We start from the raw sequence: 25,938 nt of genomic DNA on the forward strand, positions 1-25,938 counted from the left end.
CAGCGGCCATGGCTCACGGGCCCAGCCGCTCCGCGGCATGTGGGATCTTCCCGGACTGGGGCACGAACCCGTGTCCGCTGCATCGGCAGGCAGACTCTCAACCACTGTGCCACCAGGGAAGCCTTCCTGTAGAGCTTTTTAACTGTTGCCCTTAAATTTCAGTTTTGTGGCAACAAAAGAGAAAACCTCTTGATGGATGAATTGTAGTTAGGGTCTCTGCAACTAAACTTGGGTGTTGAGTCAAAACCCACAGTGTCATCAAATATAAGCATTAAGGAACCTTTGTGGCAGGAGGAGGCGGTCTTGATAAGGTGTTCTTTTCTACAGACAGTATTCAGGCCTAGGTCCTCATAGCTTGTTTATCTTACAGTGAAAACCTCTGTCTTTGTCAAGGACACCTCGAGCCCATCGCTATGGAAATGGACTCTGGCAAAACCCTTCCAAGGCCTTTTGCCCACCACCCCATCTGGGTTTTCTGAGATTAAATTTCTTTTCATCTTCCCGTGTGAGAAAAGAAGTCAAGGGTGTTAAATGCCAAACTCCCAGGAGCTGGGATTTGACCTTCTCCCTCAAGTTCCTGTGGGGTCTTTCTCTCTCTCTCTCCCATCTTTTTTTTTAAACTGTGCTGGAAAGGGCCTTGGAATCTCTAGAATATTTTAAAGCTTTTTCTTTTACTAACAGCCATCAATGATTAAATTGGTTTCGTCCAAAAACCAAGTATTTGCTTTTTTTGGGGGGTGGGGGGAGGGGCCATTCATTCTCTGTCTTGGCTGAAAGGGGTCCGCTACAGCCCACAGGGGACTCAAGTCACTTTCCTTCACAAGTGCTCCCAAGTGGTAGATTTCTGAGAAATAAAATAACTGGTAAGTTTTGCAGAATTCTCCTTGGAAACAGAAGCCCTGTTTGACACGAAGCAAGCAAAACTTTCATCTATTTCAACTTTAGTGTCGATGTTTTATTGTTTCAACATTCTGAAAATATTGGCATTTGATAAGCAAAACAAGATCATTTAGTAATGATTAAAGTGATTTTAATTTATAATAAATAGCTTGAAATAGAATGTCTTTACATGGTGTAGTTCTGTTTGGCAAAATGTTGGTTGTAGGTTTCTTGTGGGAAAGGAACAGGAATAAGGAATCCCTTATGGTCAGAAGCCGCTGTCAATGGCTGATCAATCAGAAGTAAAAGTGGGAAAACAGTTTCATTTATAATATTTTTCAAATACACCTACTTCATAATATACAGGTATATTTGTATTGTTTTCTGGGAAGAAAAGTTTGAGCTAAGATGAATTGTGCCACAGCTTGTAAAGAGCCTCCTGAACCTATCTTAGGATTTGGGATGCATTACTGTAAGTAATTTCAGTTTAAATGTTCCTTTGTCTCTGCCTCTATCTCCTTTCATGTGTGGTCCTCAACATCCACAGAGAGTGTGCCCTGAAAATATGCTCGTGTGCCAAATATGGGAAATCAGATGATAACCTACATCTCATGAGGGTGATTGTATTCCCTGGGAGAGAGGGAAGGTTTTCATTAGTTTCCTCAAGGCATCTCGTCTTCTGGTCCCGCGACCTAGTTGGCATTAAGGACTCATTTTCCACTTAGGGCCCCTGAGCTGGAGGCAGCTGCTTCTCCAGGCCACCTGGTCAGGTGGCTGAGGACTTCACCTGAGCAGGACATTAACTCCTGCCTTGGTCCAAGCCCCTCTCACCTTCACAATCCACCTGGATCAAAACGTCGGGGGCCTCCTGGCTGCCCTTGTCCAGGGATGAGCTAGGTTCGTGGCAGAGAAGGTGGGAAAGCAGACTTACAGAGTCACCTACGCCATGAACTCCTGGCTCCCAGCACTTTAGCCGAAGTGCTTTCCCTGCCTGGGTTCTTGACCTTTTGGTGCCAGTGGACCCCTTTGACAAAGGGGTTTTTAATGCAAGGAGAATACAAAGAAAGCCAAATGTGGTAAACGATAGTGCTACCCCTGCGTGGCTAGTCCCTTCTTATTTTTGAGGCAGCTGCTCAAATGTCAGCCCAGAGATGCCTTCCCTGTCAGCTTACAGAAAAATGAGAGGAGGAGATCGCTGTTTAAAAATGTACGTTTAACTCGGATCCAACTACACAGTGTTGCAAAGGCAACAACAGAAAGAATAATAAGAAGGAAAAGAGGAGAGAGAGGGGCCGGAGGGTGGGATGGGATGAGTGAGTCAGGGGAACGTTCCTGCTCAGCCTTCTGTGCAGGGACCCCCTGCCTTGGAGGAGGGTGGGGTGACCCGAGGGTCTGAGTTCCCTCCACGCCTCTTTCGTGATGCACAGCTTTCTGGGCTGCATGGTCCTTCTCTTTAAAGGTAGATCCTTTTCGTACGTGGTGACCCTTAAATGCAAACCAACTACTTCATCTAAAATTTAATCAGAGATACAGAGACTCTAATAGATGAAATATAACCATGAAAGTCTAATTATATTTGTATTAGTGATATCCACTGATAATATGAAAATAATCATAGCAATTATTTATTGAGCCCTTCATACATTGTATTAGGCCCTTTATGACACAATCTCATTTAATGCTCAAAAAGATTCCTGGACATAGTGCTTCTCCTTACACAGACAAGGAGACTGAGAGGGGAAGCCCTCAGCAGGCAACTGGTAGACCCGGAATTCAAGCCAAGGGCTTTCTGACTCAAAATCCCACATGCTCACTTCTTACCCAAAGCTTCTGTTACAGGCACTAGTGATTCTAATAGAGGTGTTAGTAAACCCATGATTAGAATGGACAGTCCATTTTAAGCCTGGATGCCTCCAGGTTAGATATTAAATATGCCATTAAAAACGATCTGAACATATTTTCCCAGATTACCTTAGAATTGCAAATCATTTTCTTTTCAGAATATCACAATGACTCTGAGTATGGATTAGACAAATATAACATTTGGTAGAACCCCCAAATTTTTTTTTCCAAAAAAAGAAAAAAAAAAAACTCATTAGAAAAAACTCATGCTTCTCTTACACCCAAAATGCATTAAGGCCACGAACGGTTGGCCCTGAATCATTTGAGAAATATTGATAAAGAAATTGCTGCAGTGAGCCGTGCACCTTGGCGCTAGTCAGTATTTTAGATACCCTATTTTTAAGATAGCAAAAATAATTTTTGCTGGGAAAAAGCCCAGAAACTTTTAAAAACGAATTATTCAATGTGGGAAGTATCTCAGCTAAAAACTGTGCTAATCATGTGTAGTAGCATTTTTTGCCCTCAGTTTCATGGTAGTTTTCACCTACTATTAATGAGGGCCTTTCCAGTAGATGAAAGTGGTCCTAAAATGCATTTAAGAAGGCCACGTGGACCCAGACTGTGAATAAAGGGGTTTAAAAAAGAAAAGAAACGAGTGAGAAGGAATTTATTTCATGCTCAGTGGAGTTTGGTGTCATGAAGTCTTTAGCTACTGGATAAGTATAGGGGTGGAAAAAATGATTCCATTGTGTGTCCCGAATGGGGGCAAAAGTACAAATCACAGTTAACACCAACTAAAGTAAATAATGTCTCTCAACAAAAATGTATAGTCATCTAATATATTAAGTGCACGGCCAAGGGATGGGAAACTGTGTCACGTGTGGCTGCTGCAGACCTCGTTCTGCCTTTGATTTTCACGTGTAAAGCCGAACTTTTGTTCTTGGCAGGTTCTTGATCCCAATGACCTTTCCGACCTTTTGATTTCCTATTTCTCCTCCTACCTGAAGCTCACGTCAGTTGCCCTTTATTGAAATATTTCAGTAGTCTCTGAAAAGAGTCAGCAACCTGAGGAATTTTTAAAAATTCTTCTTCAAACAGGCTTCCTCCAGTACAGATTTCCAACTTTCATATTTTAGCAGCTGTGGTCATATGCAACAAGGAATAATAATTATTCTAGAACTGTGAAGTGAGAGCAAATGTAATAATAGGTAAGGAATAATTTTTAGTGAATATTATTTTTCCAAATATGAGCTTATCTGAGAAGAAAGATTTAGTTTTAGTGAAAGGCAACCCTATAGATTTTAGAAATTAGTCAGTTCAAGGTGTTTCTATACAACCATGTTAACGAAGGGACTTATCTTTCTTTTTATTAAAAGTGTTTTTGGAATACCAGCCAGGTAAGGAAGTGTGGAAGTGCTTTAAAACCTGTCTAGTGTAAGACCTACCTGATTCCTACAATCGAGATATTATTCACCAAAGTTATGTTATGTTGATGTTCACAAGGTTTAACCTTCTTTTTCTCAGTGACTCAGAGCACAGGCTCCTGAGTAGAGAGGCAGGTGCCCTCCTGACCCCCGCCCCCTTCACCCTCCACCTCCCCAATAACTCAAGGCCCTTGCAGGTCGGGGTGGGGGGAGCCCCGAGCAGGAAGTGGGCTGTTCTCTTGATGTCCAGCAACTGGAGGGGGAGAAAAAAAGAAAGTGGGAACATTTTTTTAGTTAACTGGTAAAGGATTTGTTGATAGAGAAATGCATTGTTAAATTAGTTCCTGTGACCTTTTTTCTTCTCCTTGCTTGGCTAGTCTGTGAGAAGGGAAGGGGTAGAGTTGATTGCACTGCAAATCGAAATGCATAGACGTGATCCAGAGCCCGGAAAACACCACTGCAGCTATTTGGATGTAACACCACAGTTATTAAAATTAATATTTACCTTGGTACCAAACAGAATAAATATCAGCTACTCCCCCCATGTAAGTACCACTCCCAAGAATTACATGTCGCTTTAGGAGCTAGATCATTGCCTAAAATGTAAGTGTCTAAACTACTGGTTGAGAAAAATAATAATTTGGGGACCTGCATAATTAAATGTAAAGGTGCATCTGTTTTTTCATAAAGACTTTTAAACAAAGAAATCCCTTTAAAAGAATATGATAAAAATGACCAACTTTAAGTTAAAAACAAAAAAATATACAACATATTAAAACTTTATATGATGTAAGTCTGTGTTATGTTTCAAAATTAAGAGTAGTGCTCTAGAATACAATATTCCATAACTATTTTCTATTGAGAGGCTAAGGGTCTATTGATTTGGATAGAACTGCTAATAGGTAGCTCTGTTTTATGTGGAAAATCTTTGGAAGACTACCTAATAAGTTTTTTTTTTTTTCTATTTATATTCCTTTTTATTTTGACTGAACCATAAGTTATTTTTTTAATAGATGCCTGGTGAGTTTTTTTTTAATATAGCAACTCATAAAAATAACCATTTTTATTTTATAATTTAAATTATTAAAATATTTGTAATAGAAAAGGTTGGGAACTCCCTGGCGGTCCAATGGTTAGGACTCCGCGTTCTCACTGCTGAGGGCCTGGGTTCAGCTGCTGGTTGGGGAACTGAGATCCCACATCCCACAAGCCATGAGGCATGGCCAAAGGAAAAAAAAAAAAGAAAAGGTCATTGAAAATATTAAGCAGTACCTAAAAAATAAAAATTAAATACATGAATTCCTTCTAGATTACTAAAATTATATTGTGCTTTTTCAAATTTCACTGGAAAAGAAATATTTTAGAAATAATATTGACTATGCCCTTTATAAAGAAAAGTTTATCTTCTGTGACCATGAGTCAAGTTCTGGTAAATTAGAGGAAGCCCACTTAACTGAAACCCCTCCTCCTCACACTACGTGAGTTCACAACATCCGTTCGTGAAGAACACCTCTTCTGTATCACTTGCCCCATTCTTTCTAGAACTTTATAGAATCTTCACTGCTATGATCCTCTTTACCAAGATAAAGTCAAATCTCTAAAGAACCTAATGGAGTTATTTTTCTCACAGTCATTCAAAGGTTGTTTTCTGAAGAGTTTGGATCAGCTGCTTAAAGATAAAAATCTCTGGAGACAAAGAGATTATACAAAGACAGAGATTCATACTGACTTGAAGAGAATTTTGAAAACTGGATCTTTGTTTTCTAATGTTTTCTTCACCAAAGCAAACAGGCAGTAAAGAAAGCAAAGAGAGAGAAATCCTAGATAATCATAGGAAAGACCTCATAAGTACTAGCAGAGGCACCTGGAACAAAGTGAACACAGGATGGATGTCCTAAGTGAAAGTTGCTTGAATTTCAGTGGCAAATACGGGTTTTGGGTCATTTGAACCTTGTCTTAAAACCTACTTTCCCAACATTTTATTATGAACATTTTCAGTCAGAAAAGTGGAAAGAACTGTATAGTGAACATCTATGCTCCTACCTAGATTCTGCAATGAACATTTACCTACTCTCTTCCTCACCTGTCCGTCCATGTATCCATCTCTACCCTTCAATCCAGCTTAATTTTTTGATGCATTTCCAAGTGAGTTAAAGACCTAAGTATACTTTGCTCCTAAACTGTTCAGCATTTGCATCAATATTTTTATGACTCTTTAAAAAAATTTTTTAATGACTTTTTTATTTTTTGAGGTCGCATCAACCTATAGCGGAATACACAAATCTACCCAAACCTTGTGCATTCTGTGATTTTTTCACACCTGCGTGTGCCTGTGCAATGCAAACCTTTATCAGGTAGAGAATGGAGCCCAACCCCACAAAATTCCCTCCAGTCCCTTCATGGTTAGTCCCCATCCTTTGCAACTGCTGTTCGGTTTTTCCTATAGATGAGTTTTGCTTGTCCTAGAATTTCATGTAAATCAAATGGACATATATACTGCTTTCCTATAGGGCTCCCTCCACTCAGCATGTGAACTTACCATCTTTTTCTTTCTTTTTTTTCTTTATTATTTTATTTTTTTAAATTAATTTTTTTTTTTTTTTTGGCTGCATCGCGCGGCTTGTGGGGTCTCAGTTCCCCAACCAGGGATTGTACCCGGGCCATGGCAGTAAAAGCGCCAAATCCTAACTACTAGGCCACCAGGGAGCTCCCCTCTTTCTTTCTTTCTTTTTTTTTTTTTTTTAATTGAAGTATAGTTGATTTACAATGTTTCAGGTAAAGTGATTCAGTTATATATATATAGATATATTCTTTCTCAGATTCTTTTCCATTATAGGTTATTATATGATATTGAGTAGAGTTCCCTGTGCTATACAGTAGGTCCTGATTGTTTCTCTGTTTTATATACGGTAGTGTGTATCTGTTCATCCCAAATTCCTAATTCATCCCTCTCCCTTCCTTTCCCCTTTGGTAACTGTAAGTTTACCATCTCTTTCTGATTTGCTTGCAAAGTGAGATGAAGTGATCTGACCTTTTGGTTTCAAGTGGCGGAGCTGATCTGGTGCCTTTTGACTTTCAGGGCTGTTCCCTGCCATTCTCAACCTTGCCAGCAATGCCTACATCAGCACCAACGCGACCTGTGGGGAGAAGGGGCCGGAGACCTACTGCAAGCTGGTGGAGCACGTGCCCAGGAGGGCCATGCGCAACGCCCAGTGCCGGCTCTGCGACGGCAGCAGTGCCAACCCCAAAGGCAAGTGGCGCCCCCTTCGGGAGGACCCGTGGAAATGTACACCTTCCGAACCGACTACTGGAGACTTGTGTTAGGGAGCCGCAGACCTGCGTTCTCCTCACCGCTGTTCATTTCCACTAATTTTACAGTCTAGAAGTCAAAAAACTTAAACCAGAAGCTGAGAGCATTGCGTGTTTTTCTTTTCTTTCAACAGAACGCCATCCCATATCAAATGCCATCGATGGCACGAATAACTGGTGGCAGAGTCCCAGCATCCAAAACGGGAGAGAGTACCACTGGGTCACAGTCACTCTGGACTTGAGACAGGTGGGTAAGGCCAGAGCCACTGAAGGATGCCTGTGGGTTGCTGGGTTGTAATCTCATGAGCTTCCGGAATCCACTTGTTTCTTAATATATTTACATTCTGGTCTCACTGCTTTTCCACCCAGTGAATTTAAGTGAGACACAGAAGTTGTCCTTGGTACCGTTTCTTGTCACGTTTATCATGCCCCGGTATCCTTGGGGAGATGAGTGGAGTGTTTCCACGTGGCCTGATGTTCTTAGAAGCTATGTCGGGACGCTGATCATCCATCCGCTCAGGATGCCATGCCAGGCGGTACCCAGGTGTCCACACACACTGCAGGTGGCGTCACAAAACACATGCATTTCCGGCCTTTTGTGCTTGTTATCTTGCTGTTACTGCTATGCAGCTGTTGTAAAAGGGTTCTACGTAGAAAACAAAGCTTGGAAACAAAAGAAGATAGTCTTAAACCTCTGGACACTGCCTCACCCCTGTCACACTGTCTGCGAGGGCTGTGAGTACCTGGGGTTGTCCATTACTGCTGTGAGCAAGCCTTCAGCACAAGCTGGGAAAGGCAGGGTTTAAATGGCTCAGACCCCACTTGCATCCCCTTGCTTTGCTTTAAGACCACATAGGAGAATGGAGAGAAATATGATATGGGCTCTGGCTGCTCCAAATATTTCTGGGGAAGGGAAGGAGAAGGAAAGAAATCTGAGTGGAAAGGATGAAAAAGAAAGGTGGTAGCTATTGTCAAATTTCTGATTTCAGTTCTCCAGAAAAGTGATGGCATAGCCTTCTTATTTATGTCCATTCCATTTCTCTTGGGTTAGAATTCATCACTGTCATGTGAAATATCCTTGAAAGAGACAACTAGTTGAAATGTGCACTGTAGCATGGAAATAGGAATTTTGGAGCTCTCATGATGAAGAGTCATAATTCTTTGAATAAGTGATCATTAAAAAATATGTAGGATTTTAAGTAGAAAACAAGACAATACTTTGTCTGTTCATGTACAAGGAACTTTTGAGCTCTAATCGTAACAGTAAATGAGGTAGTAAAATGCGAAGTTCAGAAGACATTTTTAAAGTTCAGGTTCATAGTATCAACGTAAGTGAAATAATACTTCTGGGTGTTTCCAGCCACGAATTCTGAATTAATATGTCATGCCTTTGTATTTTCAAATCTGCCTGAAGGAAAAGAGAAAAAAAGCCCCTTTTTGCCCTGGTTTTTGTTTTTGTTTCAGTGGTAAGGATGCTTCTGCAGGAAATGTTGGTTTTCTCATCATCTTTTCAATGTATTTTCCTTCTTTAAGGGAAAAACTACAACATTTTCATCATTATAAATGCCATACTACCTGAGTTTGGCCAAATTAACAGCTGGACATTTTACGAATAGACTTCAAATCCATGTTCAACTGTTGTTTATCTTGCAATTTGTCAATTTCGACTTCTCCTAACAGGAAATCTTTTTGCCTTAAGTTGGACTGAATCAGCTTGAGGAATTCGGGGGCCTCACTTTTAGGTCTTTAAGGCATATTCAAACACAAGCCTACACACAGAATTATAGGCTTCTAAGTACTTTCTAGTGTTTTTACATACGCTTCTAAATTGAGATTATTTAAAATAACAAAATACTCAGAATTTTCTTTACCTTTTACACAACGTAAAGTTCCTACTGTGCTTTCAGTTTTAAAAAAGTGCAATATGATTATCGCTGAGCAAACCTTTCTCAGATATTTATTTATTGAGCCTTTTTATTGTGAAAATTTTTGAATATGTAGAAAACGGTATTATTGTGACACACACATACCCATCCCCGAGATTCAGGAATTTTTAAGCAGTTTGCCACATTTGTTTCATCTTGGGAACACTTTCCAAGTGAATTGCAGTCATGGTGACATTGGACCAATACAAGATTTTTTGTATCTTCAGAAAATAGGACATTTGTTCTGAATAGGCACCAGGCCATTAGCTAACAAAACTAACAGTAATTTCCTAGTAACTATTTCTCCACCCATATCCAGTTGTCCCAATTTAGCCACCAATGTCTTTTATAGCTTTTATTTTTCTTTTTCAAACCAGGATCAGTAAGGAACACTCATTGCATTTGATGCCTGTTATGTGCTTGTTAAATCTCTTCTAATCTGAATTGTCCTCTCTTGCTATTTTAAAAATGATATTCAGTTTTTGAATAGATGAGGCCAGTTGTCTTGTAGAATATCCCACATTCTGGATTTGTCTGGTGGTTTCATTGTGATTTTGTTAACATGTTCCTTTATGCCCTCTATTTCTTATGAGCTAAACTCAGCTCTAAAGTCTTGATTACTTTCCAGTTAAATATTTTTGGCCAGAACCCACCGTCGGCGATCCTGGCTGCTCTGTTGCATCCAGAGCTGGTTGTCCCATGAGGGGTGAGGCTATATTTGGGTCCTGCTTAGGTATTGACAGCCGGATGGCTCCCTTCTTCCTCATCTCATCCTTGTTTCCTGGGCCTCATTGACACTCAGCTCTAGAACGTGGTTATACCTTCTGATGACTTTTCTGTCCTCAAAGTCTGCATATTCCCCTGTCAGGCCAACAAGTCACCAGCTGCTAGTTAATTTCTAGATTATACACCCCATGAGGGCAGGGACCACAGCTGTCTGCTTCCTCCTTTCTTCTTCCTCTTCCCTTTTCCGTTCCTGTTAATGTTTATGGAGGCTTGACTTCACACCCAGACGTCGACAGAGGTGAGGCAGCAAGTGTGTAATCACACTGTGAATCAGTGCTTTATTTTCACACTCCCCTCCTTTTTTTGGTTCACAGCCTGATTAAAAGATGACCATCAACTAATAACCCATTGACTGCTTTGTTTCACTCCTATAAAAATGTAAACTCTGAAGTACAGGTTTCTAAAGTAAAATTAGGCAGACCTCAGTGTTATCAGGAATCAACAATTTCATGTTGTAAATGTGTTCACGTAACTTAACAAATATGTCAACCCCTGAGGTTTTATGACCACATCAGTCAGCTTCGTTCTGTTTTGGCAAATGCCAAAGACATTGATACCATTCTTTGTTCTCTAGTTGATGACAGCTGTAGAAATTATGGCATTTTAGCCTCTGTATATAATGTTTGGTTACCTGAAAGATAAACTAAAGACAAGATAAAAAGTGGTGTTATCAGAAAGTCCATAAATGTTGTGGGTTTGCAATAAGATTTAACTACGGAGTGTTTGCTTTAGTAACACATTACAAGAGGAACGATTAGATTTATTTCTTTACTTCTTTAAAATAATTCCTGCTATTCACTTCTTGCGTCGATTCACCATATTTTAGAATTTACGCTGATACCTAGCAGTGTCTTACTTAAAAAGAAAACAATCTGTGGGAATTGAATGAGTGCGGTAGTTTTGTTTTCAGAAAAAAAATAAAACTGACGAGTCACTTTAACAAATGTAAAACTAACATATACATGTGTGGTGTGCAGTCATAAACTGTTGCTCATTGTCCAATGGCTTAGCATGGTATCATGGACACGAGCCCAGGATCTCTTGTGATAACTTAAAATTTTAAAGAAATCATTCTGAGAGAGTGAGCATACACATTTGATAGATCTTGGATTTTGTGATTGTCAACATTCTTTTAGTTGTTAATTATATTCTGTTAAACACATTTAAATGTATTCCTGTGGTAGAGTTTCTCAACTTAAGAACTCAAGGATTTCCAGTTTGAGATACTCTAATTTAAGACACCGGGCAGATAAAAAGATGTTCAACATCTTTCATCATCAGAGAAAAGAAAATCCACAATGAGACACCACTTTACACCCATTAACATGGCTATGATCAAAAACAGAAAATAAAGGTTGGTGAGGGTGTGGAGAGATTGGAACCCTTGTGCATTGCTGGTTGGGAGTGTAAAATGGTGCAACACTATGGAAAACAGTATGGTGGCTTCTCAAAAAGTTAAACAGAATTTCCATGTGATCCAGCAATTCCACTTCTAGCTATATCCCCAAAGGAATTGAAAGCAGGAATTCAAAATGATATTTGCACACCCATGTGTTATAGCAGCCTATTCACAGTAGCTGAAAGGTGGAAGGAACCAAGTGTCCATCAACAGTGAATCGATAAATGAAATGTGGTCTGTACATAGAATGGATTATTTTGCCTTAAAAAGGAAGCAAATTGTGATATATGAACAACGTGGATGAACCTTGAAAATGTGTTAAGTGAAATGAGCCAGACACAAAAGGACAAATACTGCATGATTCCACTTACATGCAGTCCGTAGAATAGTCATATCTATGGAGGCAGAAAGTGCCAGGTGCTGAGCAGAGGGGAATGAGGAATGAGTGTTAATGGGTGCAGAGTTTCAGTTTGGGAAGATGATGAGGTTCTGGAAACGGTTGGTGGTGATGGTTGCACAACAATGTGAATGTACCTAATGCCACTGAATTGTGCACTTAAGATGGCTGGAATGGTCATTTTAATGTTATATATATTTTACCACAATTAAAAAATGTTAAACTACTGTGAAATACATGCTGTTTTCTATCAGCCAGGGTCCAATCAGGAAAACAGAAACCACAGCAGTTATTTAAAGGGACAGGTCTAGTAGGAGGAACTGGTTAATCGGTGTGAGAGAACTGGGAAAGAGAGTGCCTAGCTAACTCAGAGTTAACCACTGAGGAGGAACTAAGGGAGGCGATTGGGGTTACTCACAGCTAGAGGCTTGCAGGAGAGCATCCCACCTCTAAGCTGGGGTGAGGAGGCTTATGTGGGGAGTTCCGGAAAGCCAAAGACTGTGGCCAGCTGCTGCTGGGCGAAGGACACTGACCGGAACAGCAAGTAGACAGAGGGGAAAAATCCTCCCTCCCTCCTCCAGCCTCCCTACCTGCAGCCTCCCTGCCTCCAGCCTCCCAGTCTCCCTCCTCCCGCCTCCCTGCCTCCCTCCTCTGGCCTCCCTGCCTCCCACTAGTGCCTTCAAACCCTGAGAAGCAGAGTACAGCAGGTGGATTTGCAGTCACTTTGCAACCGGCAGTAATACTGTCATCTCAGTAGGCGATCACTGTGCCAGGGCAGTGACGTGAACACAGATCAGCAGCCTTGAAATCCTGGGTCAGAATTTTGTTATACGGTGGTCAGCCAGATTCAGAATATGCTTTTATAAGTTTTTAGATTAACTTCGGAATGAAAATGCAAAATTCATAATCCTCATGGCGGAATCATGGACTGCCTTCTAATACGTGGACAGACTAGGTGTCCTGGGATCTCAGCTGAGAGGCTGCCGTAGGTGACACTGTGACTTTAAGGACAGTGGTGGGGGAAGTGGAAGTAGTTCTGTTTATTTCTGTATGTATTTATTTATTATTCCTTTTTGGTCGTGTGGCATCGTGACGGAGATGTGTCAAGGGTGATTGGGTGCTATGCTTTCGGACAACTTACAAAGTAAAATGCAACACTACTCTATTTAAAATGGATAAGCAGCAAGGACCTACTGTATAGCACAGGAAACTATATTCAATGTCTTATAATAACTTAATGGAAAAGAATCTGACAAAGAATAAACATATGAAACTGAACCACGTTGCTCTATACCTGAAACTGATACAACATTGTAAATCAACTGTACTTCAATTTAAAAAAAAAAAATGAAGGAGGGTTCCTGGTTGAGCACCTGACAAATTCCTTAGAAAAAATATGAGTTTCCTTTCCCCCGTCACACTGGTAGTCCACAAATGACTTAGGAGTCCTAAAAATCTTCAGGTATTACATGGGAAACATTAAGCAAGATACAGTCTAATTAGAGTTAGCTAATAGGGTTAGCTAAGAAGTGCAATTATGCAGATTTCCGGAAAATAAACTCATAAGTCAATAATTCTTGTTTTTTCTTAATTAGGGAAGTAATATAGGCTCACTGTAGAAAAACTGGAAGGTACAGATAAATGTAAAGAGACAGAAAAACCTGTCATTCCCTTCACTCTGACACGACCACCAACAACATCAGTCTACTTGCTTTTAGACTTTTGCATGCATGTCTATGTATTTAAATTAATAATGCAGTCATAGGGCTGCTGTTTATTCCATACTCCTGCAGGCCAGGCTTTCTGCAGAACCCTTGCACTGGACTAGCTCATGGAACCCTCGTAATCACACTATGAGTTTGGTTCTGCATTATCTCCTTTTGACAAATGGCAGAACTGAGCCTTAGTTGAAGTGATTCAAGGGTAGAACTCATCCCTGTCTGCATTCTTGGACGATATCATCCTTCCGGCTGAGGTTTGTGACAAATAAGTTTGTGTCCTGATGTTTTATTTAACTTTATAGCATGATCATTTCCCAATATAACTAAAATCATTATTAATAATTTTAAAGCTGCGTTAACATCCTACTCTATGGCTTATCCATGATTTGCATAATAGCTCCCACGCCTGACATGTTGGTTGCTTTTCTGTTATGGGTAATAACTTGAGGTTTCAGTGAAAAAGGATTGCATGCCAGTGAAGGAGTGCAGTGCATACAAATCATTTTCAAGGCCCATATGGCAAGTTTCTGTTTAGTTTTGAGTATCCCTTTCAAAAGAAATGTTCATTGCCTGTTGTGTATAGGAATCTATACATATATTCATATATATCGTGTATATGTATAGGAATCTATATATAATATATAGAATTTAATATTATAGAATTTAGAAAAATATAGAATTTAGTAATATAATATATAGAATATATACAGTATATTATCTACGTAGCATATAGAATCTACATATGTATATGAACACTCAACCTATATATTGTATATTCATATGCTATGCATATGTGTGTCTATATACATATATATAGGTATCTATATAGGTATAGGTTATAGACTCTACAGCATTTTTTTCTCATCCATGTTACTTCATCTCCAACAATCCTGGAGAGGAGACGGCCCCCTCTTTGCAGGTGAGGAAGTGGCAGCGCAGAGTGGTCCACTGGTTTGCCCAGTGTCACATGGCTGTACTTGCTGCAACTGGGGCTGGACACCACGACTTCTGGTTCCTTCCACGCCACCCACACAGTCTCACCTCATTTGTTCCTGGTCTCCTATCATTGTTTCTCTTTCTGTGACGATTTCCTGGGGAGACTGGCAGGAGTTCTGACAATTTCCTCCTGATTTTGGAGTGTCTGGGTTCTTCCTAAACCCCTGTTTTCATTGTCACTCAGTGGGGTCCTCTCCCCTGGGAATGGGGCAGAGTATCAACGCTTCTCTCATGGTAAATCTGGGTGCTCTCTAACATGTGATTTTTGGCCAAGAAGCAGGAAAATGAGTCAGTGTTTAGTAATCTCCTTTTTAAAATGTTTAAACCTCGGCAGAATGTTCACTGGGAGTGGTCAGATTTGTGAGTAAAAATGTGTAATGTCCCTTTAGAAGACAAAGTGTGTTTCGTAAAAAAGGAAACGTTTCCCATGGCATTGAAAATAAAGGCTGCTTTTTTGAAGCAGTGCTTTATACTCTGTGTAGGTTTAATTAGGAAGTAACACTTTGTTGTGGGCACATAATCACAGAAGGGCCTTTGTTTTATTCAAACCTTTAGACAAAAGCTGCTTGTTTGCTGGGTTTTATAAAACCTCATTAATCTGGACGTCTGCTGTTGTTTTTTTTCCCCAAAAAATTTCTGAAAAATTGGCCAGAGCTGGATTGAGGTTTATTATTGTATTGTCCATATGTAAAGTGTTTGCTAAGCACATTGGCATGATAAATAAAAAAAGAACAGGCAAATTTCACATTCTTAAGGCAGAAAATCTTGAAAGACTTTTAGAACAAGAGTTGCATGTAAATTGGAGCTTCTCATTACAAATGAGTCTTGGGTGTTTGTTAAGAGAGTTCAGGCAGAAATTGTTCCTGGAAACCCTGGTAGAAATGACCATGACAGTGTACTTGTATTTATTCAAAATGATTTTATTTCAATTTTATATTACTTCATACTGGGCTCAACCAATTTCAAATTTTTCTTGAATTTGTTTGGCAAAATGAATAGACTGGAAGAAATCAAGCCCTTCATTACTATTTGGAAGTAAGCCACACGAAATTCTTCTTCTCCATTTTTATCTTTTCCGTCCTATTCTCCATGAAGCTGCTTGTCTCAGAGATATGTCTGTCTTTTGTTTTCACATTTTTATTATCTCATTTTGTTTTCTCCTACACAGCGGCTTTTCCAATTATCTACTGCTTTGTAAGAGACCACTGCCAAACTTTATGGCTTAAAGCAACATTCATCTTATATCTTTCTGGGTTTGTTTCTGGGGGTCAAGGTTTCAGGAAGGGCTTGACTGTGAGCGGTTGTATCTCAGGCTTCAGTCCTTGGGGTGCAGCTGCTGGGGAGGGGGCGCTGGGGCAGCTGAGGGCTGGCCAAGGCTCTCCCTTCATGTGTCTCAGGGCTTGTCTGTGTGGACTCTCCTTGTGGGCTAGGGGCTTCCTCACAGCATGGCGGCCCTAAGGCAGCATTGCGAATAGGGCAGTTCAGGGCTCCAGCACAAGTGTTCCAGAGAAAGAGGCAGAAGTTGAATCCCTTTAAGACCTGGCTTCAGTGTCACACAGCATCTTCCCCTGTGCTCTTTGGACCTTCCAGTCTCTGAAGTGGGCAAAGATTCAAGTGGAGAAAGCATGAGGCAACCCCAGCCTGCCACAGGAAGAGGGGTAAAGACTTTGAGACGTGTCTGAACCCCCCAGTGCCTCCTTACACTTCTGAAAAGAGGCTTCTCTCTGCTGGTCTCCCATAGCTTACCTTTTAGGGGCTATACCTTTACCTTTAGGTGATGTAAAGAGCTATAGGACCAAGTGGCAATACAGATATTGTACCTTAAATTGTTCAATGTTAATGACTAGTGAGCTGAATACATGAAAATATTTGAGGCCATATGTGGAGCTTCCTTTCCTGGCAAGATTTATTTTTAAGCTTTATCCTTTGTCTGTCAGGAACGGTGGTCTGCCAAACAGTCAAGCATAACCATTTTTCCAGTTAGCACAACTTAGTTTACCAAACCTTCCCCCTTTTTTCTTTTTCTGTTTTGAATGGCAGAGTGTTGGCCATACTGTTACAGTGTTGCTTGCCCTACAGGACTTCTTAGATCTGCCTTGGGAGGGTTCTGGGAAATAAGTGAAGAGAGTTTTGCAGGACTCTGTCAAAATATACTTTTCATATCTCCAACTGTTTTGGCTTCAAAATAAAGCTTTTTGTATATTTATGGAAAGAAAGGGAGGTCTGTTCTGGAATTATTTCTTCCTGTTATAGTAAAGCTAAAAAAAAGATGTTTTAGTTTCTGAAAAAATTTTTCTTTGAAAAATACGTTTTGGAATCCATTCTAGTGTTTGCTTTTTTTTTTTTTTCTGCTTTTTACTTAGCAGTGTGTTCAAATTGGAACATCTAACATCTTCATCTTTAAAAAGAAAGCTGTAACAAAGTAAAAAAACAAAGTAGCTCCTGAATACCTCTGCTATACCTCAAAATAACTCATGTGCTTTTTATGTCTTCAGTGGAACTTTTCTCTATATAGAACTTCCTTTATTCTGATACAGAAGCAGAAATTTTTTAACATAAGGAAAGAATTGTTTAAAAAAACTCCCTTGTGATCCTAACAACCAGGAATTATCTTCTGATCCATTCCAGCATATCTGAGAGCATTGTCTATATTTAATAATTCATAACGTCTGCTTATTGATGGCAGGGGTCTCAGGATTCCTTGATGAACAAGACAGTAGTGACATCCAGGGAAAGTATTCAACAAACCGTAGGTTCCATATAAATGTTGGTATCATCACTGCACTTAAATTGTTGCTTAAGGCTGACCGTGGTCCTCAGGGGCTTCTGGGCTAGCTGGGGAAAGAGGCAGGTAAGCCGATCACTTCTGCTGGCTGATATGGGGGTCAGGGGAGCTGAGCAAGCATGGGACACACATAGGAAGGGCAGCTCAGAGCATCAGAGAAATGACCCGAATGTAGGACCAGGTGGAGGAAAGGAGCTGGGAGTGAGGAAAGGTGCCTGGGAGAGAGCAGCACAGGAAAGGCCTGTTTGTGGAGCTAAAATAGTGCATCCAGTGCGATCATAACAGTTGTCTTTCATTTTTTCTTTCTGTTGAGATACAATTTACATGCAGTGATGTGCACACATCTTAAGGGTATAGCTGGATGAACTTTGACAAATACAGACACATGTATAAGCCTCACCGCTATCAAGATGCAGAGCATTTCCATCACCCAGAATGTTCCCGTGTCCATCCCGTTCCGTTCTCCACCAGCTCCCCTCACCGACGCCCGTTGGCCAGAGGAACCACTGTTCTGAATATTTTTTCACTTAGATTGGCTTTGCCTGTTATATAACGTCATATAAATGCAATCACACAACCTGTCTTTCTTGTTTCTGGCTTCTTTCTCTTGGCATTATGTCTGCGAGATTCCCCCATTGTTGCTTTTAGTGGTTTGTTCCTTTTATTTCTGAGCAATATTTCACTCTGTGAATATACCAAACTTTGTTTATCCATCCTCTTGTTAGGGTGTTTGGGTTATTATAATTTCTTCTGTCAGTGCCTATTTTATCTTATTCTGTTTTATTCATCTATTTAGATATAATTGAAAATAACGTTGTGCAGGTTTGAGGTACAAAACACATTGGTTTGATAGGTTTATATATTGCAATATGATTGCTACAGCAGTGTTAGCTAACACCTTTATCACATCACATAATTATCTTTTCTTTTTCTGTATTGAACACAATTCCAACTCTGACGTTTATAATCCAGTATTGTTGACTATCATCACAGTATTGTGCATTAGCTCTCCAGAACTTTTTAGTCTACTAGTTGCTACAGTTTTGTCTATTGTAAATAAAGCTGCAGTGAACGTTCTATAAAAGTCTTTCTGGACATATGTTTTTATTTCTCAAGAAGTGAAATTGCTTGGCCAATGGACGTGTGCACATTTAACTTTGTAAGACATTGACACACCAGCCTAGTAAGTGGCTTCAGTAGAAAACCCTTCTGTCCAGTTTCTAGTTGTTTATTGCCAGAGGGCCAGGCAGTACCAATTTCTTCTTCACGGCTGGCATCTAAATTTCTGTAATAATTTTTAATGGCAGAATAATGTCATCATCTGGGTATACAGAGATTTGTTTAACCTGCTCATTTAACCTGCTCAAATGTTATTGAACATTTAAGGTGATTGTAATTTTATAAATTGCACTGCAACAAACATCTGAATAGTTTTGTGGCTGCGGTGCCGATTATGTTTTAGCGTAGATTCCAGGAAATGGGATTTCTGGGTCGAAGAGCTTAAACAGGATCGCGAGGGGCCGCCTCAGGGGCGTAAGGCCCTGGCCGCAACGTGGGCTGGGTGCCAGCCTCGCATGCGGCGGGGGCGCCCCGCAGGAAGCAGGGCATCAGGTTATTCTACATGAGTGGAGAAGGTAGTTGTTGCAAGTAGAAGAGACACAATGTTTTTTAGGATGTCTGAAGATGAAGAAAAAGTGAAATTTCGCCGTCTCGAACCAGCTTTTCAGAAATTTACTAAGGTAGTAATCCCAACAGACCTGGAGAGGTTGAGAAAGCACCAGCTAAATATTGAGAAGTATCAGAGGCACAGAATCTGGGACAAGTTGCACGAAGAGCATATCAATGCAGGAGGTACAGTTCAGCAACTCCACTCCAGTATCTGAGAAATGGAGAAGCTTTGTTTGAAAGTCCAAAGGGATGACCTAGGACTTCTGAAGAGAACGATAGATCCTGTTAAAGAAGAAGCATCAGCAGCCACAGCAGAATTTCTTCAACTCCATCTAGAATCTGTGGACGAACTTAAGAAACAATTTAATGATGAAGAAACCTTATTACAGCCTTCTTTGACCAGATCCATGACTGTTGGTGGAACATTTCATGCTACTGAAGATGAAGCTAATCCTCAGAGTATGACTGAGATATATGTGTTGCCTGAAATTCCTCGAGATCAAAATGCTGCAGAATCATGGGAAACCTTAGAAGCGAACTTAATTGAACTTAGCCAACTGGTCACTGATTTCTCTCTCCTAGTGAATTCTCAGCAGGAGAAGATTGACAGCGTTGAAGACCATATCAACAGTGCTGCTGTGAGTGTTGAAGGGGGAACCAAAAACTTGGGGAAGACTGCAAAATACAAGCTGGCAGCTCTGCCTGTGGCAGGTGCGCTCATCGGAGGAATGGTGGGGGCCCGACTGGCCTCCTTGCAGGCTTCAGAGTGGCAGGAATTGCAGCTGCACTTGGTGGTGGGGTGGTGGGCTTCACAGGTGGAAAATTGTTACAAAGAAAGAAACAGAAAATGATGGAGAAGCTCACTTCCAGCTGTCCAAATCTTCCCAGCCAAACTGACAAAAAATGCAGTTAAAAACCAAACTTCAGTATTATTGGTGCCAATATGTCTATCCTTTGCTGCTGTTGGACACTCATCAGCTTTTGGCACATGATTATATCAAAATAGTGGCTATCGATGCTCAAGTGGGATTGAACTGTAGTAAGTGGATATATTTTGTTGTTTGCTGGGGTGTTAATGGGGCTGTTAGATACTGAGAAGCCTGGACTGAGGGTGTACAGTGTTTGTCAGGTAAAGTTTAAGGACTGCCAGGGAGCAGACTTTTTCCCTGGAAATGTGAAAACCCAACCCATAACTTTGATAAGGACTTGTGATGTGTGAACATGTTGGGTTACGGAAGGACAGTTTTCAGAATAGTTTCTTCCATAACTCTGACATGGAGACTGCAAGGCTAAGCATATTGTAAATATGCTTCTTTATCTCCTAAATATAGATTATTTAGGCATTTTAGCAGAGAAAAGAATGGAAGTTCAGGGCTTCCCCGGTGGGGCAGTGGTTGAGAGTCCGCCTGCCGATGCAGGGGACACGGGTTCGTGCCCCGGTCTGGGAGGATCCCACATGCCGCGGAGCGGCTGGGCCCGTGAGCCATGGCCGCTGAGCCTGCGCGTCCGGAGCCTGTGCTCCGCGATGGGAGAGGCCACAACAGTGAGAGGCCCGCGTACCGCAAAAAAAAAAAAAAGAATGGAAGTTCAGTAGCTTTTTGTATCAAATAGGGAAATCAGGATCTAGCAAGGGGCACAATTGAATTGCGTAATGGAGTCCATTTGGTGAACCCTATTGCAATTTGGTCTAACAGTAGTTTCAAGTGAAGGAAACAAACAGTGTAAGAAAATGGCACTTCTCTTTCAGATATCTTAATTTGTGACACTGGCTTCTTCTTTGAACTCTTTTTTCTGCCTCTCTGTAAATAAAGAACACAGAGTCTCAAGTGGTAGATTTATAAAGCCAGTCACTAAGCTTGCTCTGTCAGCCTGTCTCCTTTTTTGAAATTTTGAATTTTATTTTATTTATTTTTTTATACAGCTCCAACCAAAAGACACAGGCTCGCTGAATGGATACAAAAACAAGACCCATATATATGCTGCTTACAAGAGACCCACTTCAGACCTAGGGACACATACAGACTGAAAGTGAGGGGATGGAAAAAGATATTCCATTCAAATGGAAATGAAAAGAAAGCTGGAGTAGCAATACTCATATCAGATAAAATAGACTTTAAAATAAAGAATGGTGCCCCGGTCCGGGAAGATCCCACATGCCGCGGAGCGGCTGGGCCCGCGAGCCATGGCCACTGAGCCTGTGCGTCCGGAGCCTGTGCTCCGCAACGGGAGAGGCCACAACAGTGAGAGGCCCGCATACCACAAAAAATAATAATAATAAAAAATATAAATAAATAAATTTAAAAAATAAAGAATGTTACAAGAGACAAGGAAGGACACTACATAATGATCAAGGGATCAATCCAAGAAGATATAACAATTATAAATATATATGCACCCAACATAGGAGCACCTCAATACATAAGGCAACTGCTAACAGCTATAAAAGAGGAAATCAACAGTAACACAATGATAGTGGGGGACTTTAACAGCCTGTCTCTTTAACACCTCAAATATCTAGTCCCCTCTGCCTTCCCTCCCTTGTAATTTTGAAAAGTTCTTTGATTTAATGGGGTGAATTCTACCCATGTGTAATGCAGACTTTTCTCATAATCTGTTTTGGTTTTTTTGTTTGTTTTTTGTTGTTGTTTTTTTGGGTTTTTTTGGTATTGGCTGCCATCTCTGTTCATCCTCTACTGTAACATCTAGGTAAAAAGGAAGGTGAGAGAAAGAGAGGTGTCGATCTCCAAATACTTTCAACGTCGTTAGAGTTTGAGCTAAAAAATAAGCAAGGGGGGAACACCAGATCATTTCTTGGGGCATCTTACAATTTCAGGGGACTCGTACTTGCCGTGCAGGGAGTGTTTGACCCTAAGTCTCTTCAGCTGGCAGTTGGAGGAGCTAAGAACTAGCTTTCTACCTCACTTCTGTTACTACCATCCTTTTCCCCAGGCTTTGCCGTCTCCTGTGATTTCTTTCACCTTGCACAGCTGCTGTTTCTTCCCAAGAATGGCATTCATGCTTGCCTTTTCTCACATTCAAGGTTGATGATGGACGAAGCCTGATGCCAAGACTCAGTCCTGGTGGAGGATTTGTGGTGCTATTCTCAACACTTGACGTTGACAGCAAGTATGGCTCAGCCCAGCCCAATGTCTATCTCAAATAGCAGAAAAGTTTTAAATTTAGGAAAAAAGAACTTAAGATTATAGGCAGACTTATCCTGTACTCTCAACTCATTTGAAATAGGAAGGAACCACCTTTTGCCTTATTCTTTATTCTTTCCTGAGGACAGAGGAAAGGGCACCTACACCACAAAAGGTATGAGATCTCTGCTCAGGAGCCAAATGGATTCAGCAAGCAGTTGAATGGTTTATCACTTCTCTCTTGCTGAGTTTACTCTTAATAACTTTTATTGATTGCTACCTTTTACTTCTATGTCTAATCTAAAGAGACCTTTCTCTTTCATACTTTTTGCTTCTCACGGCCCGTGAGCCGTGGCCTCTGAGCCTGAGCATCCGGAGCCTGTGCTCCGCAATGGGAGAGGCCACAACAGTGAGAGGCCCGCGTACTGCAAAAAAAAAAAAAAACAAAATAACCAAGATTCCTAAACTTCAGTCCCATAGGTTCTAATAATAGCCAATCTGGCCTGGTCATCTCAAATTATAAATTTAAGATACAGTTATATCCAGATTCATCTGTATCATTGAATTCTGTAATTTCTAGTATTCTACCCTTCAGCCAAACTAAAATTCCTATTCTGCTAACCTAAAATTGGCTAGCTCACCATCTTAACAGCACTAGGGACTCATTCTGCTGTCAGGCTGGTTCTACATCAAGACCTGAAGGAGAAAAGAGGCCTGTTATTGACCCTCACATTTTGTTTTGGGAGCTCTCCTTTTTACTGAGCCAGTGTGGGACATCACTGTATGTGCTCATATAGGCCTTTGATTTTTACTACTCATCAGGATGGGAATATTACTCTAGCAGTCTTCATGCTTAGGCAAGTTGCAATCCTTTTTAAAAGTTTTATAATTTAAAATTATTTAGAAATTGTATCTAATTTCCCCATAATAGAACCTAATAGCCAACTTTTTGTAGAAATTTATAGATGTGTTTAATCAACTTTAAATGGTATACCTATAAACTATAAAGTGTTTAGAAGTATAAATTGATAAATATAACACAGAAACCAATCTTAAAATTGAATTTAATGCCCTACAGTACCAGATTAAATTTATCTTCTCTATGATTCATATCTTATTTTTACTGCAACAAGTTAGAAGGTAAGGAACACTTTGATTAAGTTCTTAAAATTTACACTCTCATTTGGATAAAGGCAGCACTCCAAAAGCCTTTTTAATATAATAATCTGAGAATTTCTCTGTAGAACAGAGACTTTGAAACTATTTGGTTGTAATCCACAGTAAAAAATGCATTTATATCAAAACTCAGCATATGCATTAGGGAACAATACTTACCATTATGTGCAGTGCACTCTGATGTTTTTTATTGTTTCAGTTTTTAAAATATGCTAGTTGTAACCTACTAAATTGATTTCATAATCTACCAAAGGGTTTTGACCCTTAGTTTGAAAAAAAACCCCACCCTTACGGAGGAACTGATATTTATGGAATATTTTCTGTTTGCCAGGCACTTCACTAGACATTTTACAGGTAAGGAAACTGGGTCTCAGAGAAGCTAAATAATTTGCAGAGGGTTATTCAACTACAAAAGGGTGAAGCCAGGATGTAAACTCGGTCTGTTGAGCTACAAAAACTTCTGTTACTCTCATACTGTGTTGCTTCTGTATATTAAAATTGAGAAGGGCTATTCATTCTGCTTCACCCAAACACCCATATATTCTTTGAAATTACACATGCCGTTCATTTGCACTTTTCTTAAAATCTTGTGTTTCCTCATCAAATGTCCAGCAGCCTCAGTTTTTAATGGTGGCCAGTGCAGAAGTACATAGCACTGAATTTAGTCCTTAGACTATAAAATTAATAGTGTTTCCATCCCACCCACACATCCTACAAATTTCCTTATATTTGTGGGTCACAGCCATCACTTAAGCAGTGCTTTTTATATTGAATTTTAACATAAACTCTAATACTTTTTAAAACACTCATATAACTCATAGACTCAAATGATTATCCTTTAAAATGGTACCCTTGGGAGGCCATGCACTTACTGTAGTGATACTAGTATTACTTAGAATATTTTTGAAACTTTTCTTTTGGAATCGCCTCTAAAGACATTTTACAAATCACATAAAAAAGCCAACTCAGTGTTTATTTGTCGCAGACTCTGCTCCCTTGTCCTTATGACCTCTCCTCTCTTCCTTCCTCAGTTTTGCTTTTCTTCTGCTGATTTAGCTCTCCTACCCACCTATGCTGGAGCCAATAACCTAAGAAGCCCCAGGAAAGGGTTTGCTGGCCAGAGTTCCTGGGGCAAGAACTTTCAGGTTATACTGATGCCAAGTGCTGTATAGGGAGAGTTCTGCGAATCCAAAAGCCTTCCTCTGTGGGCTGCCTGCCTGCCTGTAAGTGCCCTAAAGTAGTTTGCACAGGAGTAAGGACTGAATACTGGCGTTATCTATCAATCACCAGAAGCTGAGGAAACTTACATATATAGTGTACAACATTTTTCACCAGTGAAAGTCACAGAAGCCAAACCAAGCCATTCTTTTTTTTTTTTTTTTTTTTTTTTTGCGGTACGCGGGCCTCACTGCTGTGGCCTCTCCCGTTGCGGAGCACAGGCTCCGGACCCGCAGGCTCAGCGGCCATGGCTCACGGGCCCAGCCGCTCCGCGGCACGTGGGATCTTCCCGGACGGGGGCACGAACCCATGTCCCCTGCATCGGCAGGCGGACTCTCAACCATTGCGCCACCAGGGAAGCCCTAAGCCATTCTTTGTGTTAACTTAAAAATGGAAAGGTCGTTTTCAGGGGTCCTCCTTGCCCTTCGTTGCTGCCACATGAAATCTTTGGGAGGAAGGGTGAAGAAGAGCGTGGGGAAATGGTTTTCCTGTGAAATGGGACATTTTCTTCTCCTAATAAAGTATAACATGGAGGTGGCTATCAGGTACTTAATGAATGCCAGAAACTCTTTTTAAGTAGTCAGAGGCCTAATAAAAGGTAGGGAAGCTTCCCCACTAGCCTAAATTAATGTGAACAGTTCAGGTTCTGTTTGTGTTTTTATTAACATTTCGTGTTGTTTCTAACAAGATGTTCTCAACTATTTATATTCATTAATTTGACACCATTTCACAGAGACACTTCTTAGGTATTATAAACAATCAATGGTAAAAGATCCACATATAGTCCATATTACTGCCCTCAAAGAAATTATTTATTGTGGGAGACAAGAAAAATGTCTGTGCAATATTAACAAAAGAAATAAATTCATATAAAAACATAAGAGGTGTCAAAGGCAAATGATTTGCCCAAGATTAAAGCTAGTTAGCACAAAAGCTAGACTTATAACCATGGTCTAAGAAAAAGAAATCCTCAAAGTAATTTAACTGAGTTTTTGTTATGCCATATCAGGTTGCCTACTGAAGCTTGTGGTCTTTCAGACCAGCTTTAACATTCCAAATCAGTCAACAGCTACAGTGGAAAGAGAATTGGATGGGGAATCAGGAGATCAGAGTTCTACTTTTGGCTTTGTCTCTTATAGTAAGCTTTTACTCAGGGCTTGCTGCTTTCTCCCATTCTAGTCAGGGATTTTCCATTCTTTATATCCAGCCTCTTACTGGGTCTTGTTAATTGTTTGAATATTAGTTGCATTCATTTCTTAAATATATTCATAGC

General features: G+C 40.4%; 1 protein-coding gene and 1 pseudogene across 1 annotated transcript in view; both read left to right on the forward strand.

Annotated features, from left to right (window-relative positions):
* The window catches only part of LAMA1 (laminin subunit alpha 1), a 145,655-nt gene that overhangs the window by 6,447 nt on the left and 113,270 nt on the right, over window positions 1–25,938 (forward strand). Inside the window, exons 2-3 of the mRNA XM_055080335.1 lie at window positions 7,225–7,395; window positions 7,589–7,701. Coding sequence (XP_054936310.1) covers window positions 7,225–7,395; window positions 7,589–7,701 — 284 coding nt within the window. The remainder of the gene's footprint in view (window positions 1–7,224; window positions 7,396–7,588; window positions 7,702–25,938) is intronic.
* Window positions 19,108–20,044, forward strand: LOC102991864 (syntaxin-17-like; annotated as a pseudogene).

Source organism: Physeter macrocephalus, chromosome 19 (genome assembly GCF_002837175.3).
Source record: "Physeter macrocephalus isolate SW-GA chromosome 19, ASM283717v5, whole genome shotgun sequence".
Taxonomy (NCBI): domain Eukaryota; kingdom Metazoa; phylum Chordata; class Mammalia; order Artiodactyla; family Physeteridae; genus Physeter; species Physeter macrocephalus.